The sequence below is a fragment of the Camellia sinensis genome, chromosome 2 (genome assembly GCF_055761805.1).
Source record: "Camellia sinensis isolate YWXY chromosome 2, ASM5576180v1, whole genome shotgun sequence".
NCBI classification, from domain to species: Eukaryota; Viridiplantae; Streptophyta; class Magnoliopsida; order Ericales; family Theaceae; genus Camellia; species Camellia sinensis.
The window spans coordinates 49,983,260-49,993,537 of NC_138962.1; the positions used below are offsets into that span (position 1 = coordinate 49,983,260).

The 10,278-nt window shown below is 31.6% G+C and overlaps 1 protein-coding gene across 1 annotated transcript; it reads left to right on the plus strand.

Moving 5' to 3' along the window:
• The first annotated feature begins 6,755 nt into the window (after positions 1–6,755).
• On the plus strand, positions 6,756–10,175 carry LOC114259191 (uncharacterized). Its single transcript, XM_028199182.2, has 4 exons — positions 6,756–7,136; positions 8,035–8,157; positions 9,400–9,502; positions 9,584–10,175. The coding sequence occupies exons 1-4, from the start codon at positions 7,042–7,044 to the stop codon at positions 9,827–9,829; spliced, it is 567 nt and encodes a 188-aa protein (XP_028054983.1). The 5' UTR covers positions 6,756–7,041; the 3' UTR covers positions 9,830–10,175.
• Positions 10,176–10,278: the final 103 nt, after the last annotated feature.

The window sequence follows — 10,278 nt, forward strand, 5'->3', positions numbered from 1 at the left end:
ACATGTTTGTCTTGAACTAAATAAATCAACTTTTTCATTAACATTTTTTTTTTTTGGTTCGCAATTATCATAATACATCATTTTTTTTAATTCTAAAAAATAAAAAATAAAAAATAAAATAAAAACTAAAAAATTAATTATGAAACTCAGCATAAATGATTGTAGAAGTTGAAAAACAAGGAACAGTACCATTTAGAACCAGAAGATTCTTTTCTCTTAGCACTAGTCAAAAATTGTGGTACAGGTTTGAATGTGTTAGGAAACAGAGCAAGAAAATGAAGTCTAGCGAGAGAGAGAGAGAGAAAAGGAAGGATGGTCAAAAGAGAAACAAGGGGTGGAGGGTATAAACTAAGAAGGAAAGAAATTCAGTTAAAGTTGCAGTGCCATTAAATGAGCTTATGAAAGGTTAGATTCCTGTCAAAACTACTGCACAAAGAGACAGAGTGCTCCTCTGCTAGTAGTAACTGATGTTTCAGAATTTCACCTCTCTCTCTCTCTGTGGATAGAGATGAAAGGTTTCAATTTCACCAATTTTTGTGGGAGTGTTCTTCATCCATGTTTCTATATTTATGAAAATCTTTGAGAATTATATTTTGTTTAGACTTTGTGTGTAACCTTTGTCCCACATCAATAAAAGAAAAATAAAAAATTCTTTACTTTATAAGTCACACTATTGTATTAAGGATTTTTTTCGCTCTGAGTTGACTTTTTTTTTTTTTTTTATAGCTTCTTTATCTTTAATAATTTTTATAAATTTTGTGTCCAAACTTTTTATTTTAAGCTTTGTCTAGACGAGTTGATTTAAAATATTGTTTTAAAAAGTCCACTAAAGAGAAGAGAAAATCAATTGTTTTGGGAGAGACAAAATTTGAGCTTGAGTTTGTAGTGATGAGATACAAAGGTGGCTCTCCTACGCATACTTGGTCATCACCAAAATAAGGCAATCAAATTCTAAACAAATGGGCTTAAAAAATTCTAATTTCACAAAAAAATTGTTAACATGCGTGCGTCACCCGTTGCATCTTGCACATATAACCAAGATTGTGCTTGGATTTGGCCAAAAAAACAAATTTTATCTTATTTGGTGAAAATTTCAAACCCTCAACATTTTTGTGTGAAATTTTGATGTAAAAACATTTTCATTTTCCTTTGGTGCCAAGGATGATTTGCAGTGTGAGTCCACACCCAAAAAAAAAGAAAGAAAGAAAGTGGTCCAAGATTGAGTACTACATATACCTACTTTATTTACTATGGTCTCTACTAGACTCTTACCAACCTTTTTAATTCCCTCCCATGCTTTTTCTCTGCAGCATAGGGCCAGTAGTACTATTGCTCGCTAACTAGTCACCTCAACCCTTCTCTTCTTTGCATGCATGTGTTTTTTTCACAATAATAAATGAATGTTTCACTAGTCACATTCGCCCACCCTTTAATGCCCAACAATCCAATGATAAGTACCACATCCACCATCTATCCCAATTCAATTCAATTCAATAATCTACCATTAATGGTTTTGATCTTGATGGGTTGACCCAAATTTTTTGATTAATCAAGTTTAAATGATTGATGATCATGAAGGGAAACTTTTTTATTTTGTTCCCCCACCAACTTTAATTGTGAAAGGTATGTGTGAGTGAGAACCCATAACTTGTGGGTAAAGAGATAAGAAGGGGTTTGGCTCAGTGGCAGGGAGAAAGTAATCAGAGGATTTATCGTAACGAAAGTCAAACATTCCAAACTTTGAGATTACTGAAAGTTTGCCTAGTTATTAATTTCAGAACTCCCAAATTAATCGATGTACGCATAAATTAATCCGAACACCCAGTTATAAAAAAACAAAAAAATGAATGCATTGTTATGATCTCTCTTCAGTTAAAGATGAATTTGGTCTGGTGGATATAACTTTTTAGCATTGGTATACTTCTATACTAGCATAATACTCGTGCTTTGCACGGGTTTAAATAAATAATCAAAAATTATTTTTCAAATTAAATTATAACAAAAATTTTGTTTATAATATCAAAAAGAAAATTGATTTAACATTAATTAGTTCTCATATAATAAATATATTTAGTCTTGATGAATTTTGTAATTTTAGTTTTTCAATCTACCAATTATCTCATATTTATTATGTAAAATCAATTACCATATCTATTTTGTAGAATTCAGTTAATCAAAACTGGAGAACAAATAAAAAATAGAAAAGAAAATACAGTATTAGTGATCTCAATCTTCAACCCACTCCTCAAATAAGACGTCAATAACTTCAATCACTACAAGAAAAAACACTTTTGGCGACCAGCTATTTTTTTTGGTCGCAAATAGTCCACTTTCTGCGACTAAAATTTAACTTTTGGCGACCACAATTTTTTGGTCGCGGAAAATCACCTTTTGGCGACCAAAAAAAAAAGTTGGTCGCGGAAAGTATACTATTGGCGACCAAAGGCTTTTTTGGTCGAGGAAGATCACCTTTTGGCGACCAAAAAAAAAGTTGGTCACGGAAAGTATACCCTTTGGCGACCAAAAAAAAAAAGTTGGTCGCGGAAAGTATACTATTGGCGACCAAAGGCTTTTTTGGTCGCGGAAGATTACCCTTTGGCGACCAAAAAAAAAAGTTGGTCGCGGAAAGTATGCTATTGGCGACCAAAGGCTTTTTTGGTCGGTGAAGATCACCTTTTGGCGACCAAAAAAAAAAGTTGGTCGCGAAAAGTCTACTATTGGCGACCAGAGGCTTTTTTTGTCGCGGAAAATTACCCTTTGGCGACCAAAAAAAAAAGTTGGTCGCGGAAAGTTATGGCGGGATAAATTTTTAAAAAAAATGATACTACAGTAATTACATGATATTTTTTTTATTTAGGCATTAAAAGTTTTATAAAATAATATATAATCCAATTTTTATGGGTTATATATTTTTTTTGGCAAATATGAACAAGAAGTATGTTATTGGTAGAGTGGCAGAGTGGTTTGGGTGCATAGTGACTCCTTGGTCAGGAGTTCAAGTCCTAGGGAGCACAAAAGAATTATTTTTTTTGGGTCAAGACGCTGACTTTTGGCGACCAACTTATCTTTGGTCGCTAAAAATTTACTTTTGGCTAATATGAATTGGACTTTTCGCGACCAAAAAAGTTGGTCGCGAATGGTCACTTTTAGTGACCAAAGGCTTTTTTGGTCGCAGAAAACTATCTGTGACGAGGCTTTAGCGACCAACTCGCGACCAACATATTTTGGTCGCGAAAAGGTTTTAGCGACCAAATATGATACTTTTCGCGACCAAACATGTTCGTCACAGAAAGTGTTTTTTCTAGTAGTGAATCCTTCTAGGTTGTTAGGTATAATCTCTAAAACAATCTCATTAAATATTAGTTAATTATATTTACTAAATTTTTAGAGGTAAAACCAATTGAACATTGCGCAAATTCTAAAGTCATTTTTCTTTATTTGATCACCACTATAGATCATTTTTAATTTTTTTATATTTTTAATTGGTTTTGTTAAAAAAATTTAGAACAAATATACTAAATAAATAAATTAAACTGAATATGTATATAAAACAACTTAACTCTAGCTCATAGGCCTAAGTTTTTTATTGTATATTTAATTGAAAACGTGTTAGACCATTTAATAGTTAGTACCTAAACTTTAATATTTATACAATGGGTAGCTTGAGCCAAAATGGCTACTTGGCCCATAGTTAGCATGGTTCAAATAAAAGTAATGTATGTACTATATGTGAATTTATAATTTTTATTTTCTCATTTGTTAATAGATTTATGCATAATCCACATTTCAAATAAGAATTTTATAAATTTTTAAGAGTTAATCACAAACTTAAAAAAAAAAAAATGGACATGATACATTATAAATATGTACGACATAATCTTATTAATAAACTATTTTAATTAAAAAAATTTATACTTAATCATATAGTTCTTCTAGCATTTGAAATTTTAATATTTTCAAATACTTCTAGCATTTTTCACATTTAATATTTATGAATAAACTTATGTAATTTAAATTTTTTATAATTTATTAAAACTTTTAGCATTACAAAATCAATAATTAAGTTTTATTAAATATGCTCTAAATCTAATCATCAACCTATTTTTTAAGCAAAAATTTTTTCATTCAAAATTTTAGCAAATATTTATTTAGAAAACTATCCACATATTAATGCACCATGCTTACAATCATTATTAAGCTTATGTAACTTATAAGTTGGGGTGCCTATTGTGCGGCTTTATAGGCTTATTTTGGGGTCCGTTTTGATAATCCGAACAGTTCACATTTTAGAATACATCGAGTAGAATATACCTGTAAAGAATTAAATTAATCGAGTATCGTTAACTCTTTCATCCACTCACATTTGTATTTATTTTAATACTTCAAATCACAATGACATTTATTTTTGAATATACAAATGTGAGTGGATGAAAAGGTTAACGATATCCGATTAATTTAATTTTTTACAGGTATGTTCTACTCGATGTACTGTAAAATATGAACGGTTCAGATTATCAAAACGGACCCCGAAATAAGCTCATAGGGCCGCACAACAATGCCTGCTTTGATGGGTTCATAGCAGGCACTCCAAATCCTGTAACTTAAGCCTTAACCTAAATGCACCTTGTATTTCTTTAACTTTGTTTAATGTAATTTTGAAAACTTAATATATTGAATTTTGAAACGAGCATCATTACAAATTTGAAAAAGATTTCTATATCGACCCCGCTACGTAGCTCGAAAGCGTCTGGCTCGAGATTGGCTCGACACCAAAACGACATCGTTTTGGTGTCTTTGTTTTTTTTTTTTGATGTTGATTTCTCGCGTTTATCTGAAGATGAAGAAAAAGAAGAAGAGAAGAAGAGGAAGAAGGAGCTGGGTCAAGGGTCTGCTGGGTTCTGCTGGGTTCATCATCAAAAAAAAAAAAAAAAAATTTGTTCATCAACGTCAAAATCTGCTGGGTTCATCAACATCAACCAAAAAAAAAAAAAAAATTGTTCATCAACATCAACAAGGGTCTGCTGGGTTCATCAACATAAAAAAAAAAAAAAAAAAAAATTTGTTCATCAACATCAAAATTTTGCAGATCCAGATCACCATCATCTTCAATCCAAATCAACATCATCAACATTTTTTTCCTTCATCTTCAGATTTTGAACATCATCATCATCTTCAACATCATCATCATCTTCATCATCTTCATCAACAATCAAATCCAGCTCCGATCGGCGATGCAAAACAGAGGCGATCGGCGATCACCTTTGATCTTCTCTTCCTCCTCTCTCGCCTCTTCTCTCTTCCTCTCCTCTTCTCTCCTCTCTTCTCTCTCTCTCCTCTTCTCTTCCAACTGTGTTCGAAAGCCAGAAAAGAAAAGAAAAAAAAAAGTTTTAGGTATTTGAGCAAATTTCGAGCCAACTATTTTGAGCAACGAAGCTTTTTCCTTTCTATATTCGTTGTAGCATAGATAATGTGACCATTTCAATCTTGAAACGGAAATATATATATATAAATCATAAATTATGGAATAGTTAGAGGTTTTTTTGTTATTATAATTAGATTTTAGTGAATTATTTTCATATTAGTAGCACACAAATTTAAATTTAGAGATAATTGAGCATATTTTTCTTTTAGAAGTCCTAATTTATGGAATATTAGAGTTTAATTGTTATGGTTAAATTAGAGTTAAGCAATGGATTTTTTTAAAAATAAATAATAATTAGATTTTAGTGAATTGCTTCCATATATAGTAGCGCACAAATTTAAAAATTAAAATAGTTAAGCATACTTTCTTGTTAAAAATCGTAATTTATAGAATAATTAGAGTTTTATTGTTATGATTAAATGAGAGTTTAACTAATAGATTTTTTATTATTATTTAAAAATCAACAAATCATATAATTTAGTTTTGAAGGTTTAAAGCTTTTATAAGCCTTGTTATTAGAAACTCCCTTTTACTTATATAATTTATAGATAGATAAATAGATAGATAGATGAGGTTATTATGTTCGGATAAACTATTAATTTTCTTAGCAAAAACATTGAATTATATATTTTGTTAGATTATTATTCCAATTTTAAGGTTTTGTCCGCCTAAACCAATATAGATAAAGGGTAGTATGAGCTTTTTCAGACAAATATAGGAATAAATCTGGTATTTAAAAGTTTTGTTACTCGATTAATATCTTACGTATTTTTATTATTCGATTGAATACAAAGTACGTAAAATATTTTTTAAGAAAAATACTTTTCATCATAGTTCCCAAAATAACTTACCATTAAAAATTAAGTCGATCTTTAAGTAATTCACTTTCAGCTCCGCTCTTTCGGCACATTGATCTTTTCAAATGTGAAAATCTCTTTATTGACTTTTATCCACCGCATGACGCTGTATGGGAAGTTGGGTTTTGGATTTTTTTTTTTTTAATTTTTTTTACTAAAAGGTAAATTGATTACGAAATAAAAAATAAATAAATTCAAACAAAATATCATATTAAATTTCATAATTATTTTATTTTTTCTTTCACAAACATCACATCTAATTACAAAAAAATCAAACTATCTTTTCAAACACAAAAAAAAATTTCTCCAATAATATCTTACAATTAAAAAAATTTACTTTCCAAACACCCACGATATAATTTTTTTATTTCAAACTGTCAACCAGATATAAAAAGTTATAAATATTTTTTTTTAAATTAAAAAATAATTTTACATCGAAATAAACGGAACCGGTTAAAGCTTTAAGTTATTTTGAAAAGCCAAAATTGCTGACTTGTTTGAAATGGGCTTAAAGGCGTTGGGCTTGCCACTGAAAGTCCGTTTACAAAATCACTCAAATCAACCAAACAGCTCAAAATATTCTGAAAAAAGGACTTCCACATCTAAGAAGCCCTTTTTTTCTTCAAAAAACATCAATGGAAGTGAAGTCGAAAAACTATCTCTTGAATCACTGAATCAGCGAAGAAGAAGAAGAAGAAGAAGAAGAAGAAGAAGAATTGAATTCCATTGCTGAAAGCTCTGCGTTTGGGAAATCAAAGAGCCATGTCGTTCATGAAGGGCGATTTGCTTACCAGAACGAGAAAGCTCGTCAAGGGTTTGGCCAAGGCCGAACCCCTTTGGCTCAAAGCCATGGAACAGTAAGTACCCATCACACATACAAGAGAGAAGACAGATTTTGCATATATTTGTATGTATATGTGTATTTATTTGCTGATTCTTGAGTTAAGGTGAAGGAAATCATGTAGATTGTAGTTTGTTGTGATATGCTGGCTGACCTAATTGTTTGATTGTATTAAATCTCGAATTTCTTAATCATGGAGGTCCAAAGATTTGTTTTTTTTTATTGTCAAATGTTAATCATGTACTCAAATTTAGATTATTGGGTCTCTGAATTTATTTTTTTTTTTTTGAAAAAATTTTGGGGCAAAAAACAAGAACTAAAAATATGTTTGGCATACATGTGTTCAAAACATATGAAAACAAAAATAAGAAATATGTGTCTGGTTAGTTGCCGGAGGGAGTGGCCAGAGATGGTGGGTTTTGAAAATAAGTGAAAACAGCTTTTTATTGATGCATAAAATTTTGAAAACGTTGCATAAAATTGTTGCCATTTTTTTTTTAAAAACAAAAAGGGTTCCCAAATGTATTTATGTTTCTTGTTTTCAAAATTTTGAAAATAGAAAACTAAAATGTTACCAAATGAGCCCTTCGATTTCATTCCCGCATGTGGTGTTGGAAGTTTCTTTGAAATTAAGAGTGATTATTCAATAAAGAAATCAGTCTATCATGGTACTGTAATTAGCTCAAAAAATTTATTTGGTTCTGGACTATATATACTCTGAAATTCTGGTTTTGCTATATATTTGCTTCTGAATTTTAAGGTATATCTGAGGGCAAAGTTGTTTTTCAGGGTTGCTTAGGCCAATGATATAAAAAATTCCTGGATTATCAGTTATAATGTCAAGAGCTTTGGTTAATAGTTGCATTTTATTTTATTTTGATGAATTAATAGTTGCAATTGATGCTGTCATCCAGGGCTCCACCCGTGACATTTCCCCGTGCTGATAGCAAGATTAAGCAGATCAGTCTCCCTGAGGATGTTTACATCAAAAAATTCTTTCGGAAGCATCCGGATTCTAAACATGAAGATGCTATCAAGTAATGCTTTCCCCTTTTATATTTCTCTCCAGTTGGTATGGTTTGTTCTTTTTTATTAGATCAAAGCTTGTGAAAAAACTTGCATACATTTAATTCGCTTTCAAATGGTACTATTGGGGTGCTTGTGGGGAGGGAAAAACCTGGCAGTTAAAAATTTGAAGATTTTGACATAGATTTGGATAGAAGAGTTTCAAAAACTGATTGATGATACTGATTCCATTTCTTTTGCCAACCTATTGTAAATTTGGATAAATTTTTTTAAGATGGATTGAGCTTGAAATGTGTTTCAAATTTGATGACTTTCACTATTGTTTGTGTCCCTTTTTTTGTGTGCACATATATATTTGCTGGCATAAATGAAACTTTGGTTTTGAGAAAGCCCGTAGTGTGTTACTGCTTTATTTGGACGGAAGCTTATGATGCAGTTGATTGTACAGTAGTGAGTAATGTCAAGTTGGGTTCATTCATTTGCTACATCCTTATTTTCCAATATCAAGCATATGTGTGTCAGACTAGGGAACTCCTCATCTAGACCTTAAGTCAGATTAGCCAACGTGAAATTCACCATATCATAAATCAGCTGGTTTACTTCTAATGGGACCAGATTTAAATGCTCAATTTTAGGTTCGTGTTACCTTTCTTTTTTGCCCATTGATAAGAAGTAAATGATTTCGAAAAATGGTAGAAATTGAGTATGAAGATTGAATATCTATTATAGTGTGAAAGCAAAAAAAATAAAAGTTAGCATTACATTCCCGATGAAGAGAAAAGCAAGGAAGGTTTTGTCTTACCGGAACCTTTGTGAGTTTCATTCCATTGCTTTTGGGAGCAAATAACTCTTCTGCTATATGAAGATTGACTTGATTTACCTTTATTTCATGATTCTATTGAAGTCTATTCATTTTGCTTTTTATTATTACCCTCTCTTTATCTCCATGATGTCATGTAAAAAATGGTATCACCTAGAACTCAAGGTGGTCATGTTAGTCATTTTGAAAATTGATGAAACATGCATGGGTTTTTGAGATGGATGTGATTGATCACATGGATTAATCTCTCACAAATTCATGTAACATGATCGCATTATATCATAAATTCGAGCTCTAGAGACACTGAGATTTATGATATACTTGAGATTTTGGGTGAAGTCATGGTGCTTCATGATCTTCTAGCAAAACCAAACCATAATTTTCTGTTAGAAGCTTCAAGTTTAGTCATTTCACTTATATTCTTATCCAACAGGATTTGTGGATTTGAACCTGTTCCTGCTCGTGTATTTGGTTGGCGGGTGCTTGAGTTAAAGGAGCAGGGAGCGAGTGAGGAGGAAGCTATGGCTGTCGCTGATGTATGCATTTCAATTTTCAGATTCTTGATGTATATGTTTGTTGTCATCTTTTTGTCAGTCTTACGGCTAATTTTGCTACAGATGGAATATCGGGCAGAGAAAAAGGGCAAGAAGAAAGCATATGCTCGATTGAAGCAAATTGCACGTCTTCAAGGAAAGAAACCCCCTCCAAACCCATACCCCAGTGCTATCAAGGAGATACAGGCTGAAGAGAGGAAGTATGTCCGTGACCGTTTCTTCGATCCCAATATATTGAAAATTGTGGAGAAGCTGAAAGAGGAGAAGGCAGCTGAGATGCAAGACAGAATGAGAGGGGGTGGCTGGTGAAAGCGGCATGACACTTGAAAACTAAGTGTCATCTTTTGTTTCTTTGTGTTTGAGTTTTAACTAATATTTTCAGGTACTAAGCCACCAGATATGTTTTATCTGGATTTTGTCTAGGATTGTTGTGAGTGAAAGCATCAGAGCAAATGAATTAGAATTAACATTTCAATGTAATAGATGGTGCTAGGTGAAATATGATACATGCTGGCTTTGTTGATTTAGGTTGTGCATGAATATTTCACTGTCAATTGTTTAAGTTCATGCTCATTTGGTAGTGTTGGCTGGGAAAACTTCTTTTTTTTTTTTTCTTTTTCTGAGAGATCAATATGACACTGGACTTCTTTTGATATTTGAAATCTTATGAACTCGTTGATTCTTTAATATATATATATACATATATAGTCAGAGTACACCATATCTTTCCAAAAAAACAAAAGAAATTGCTAGTGACA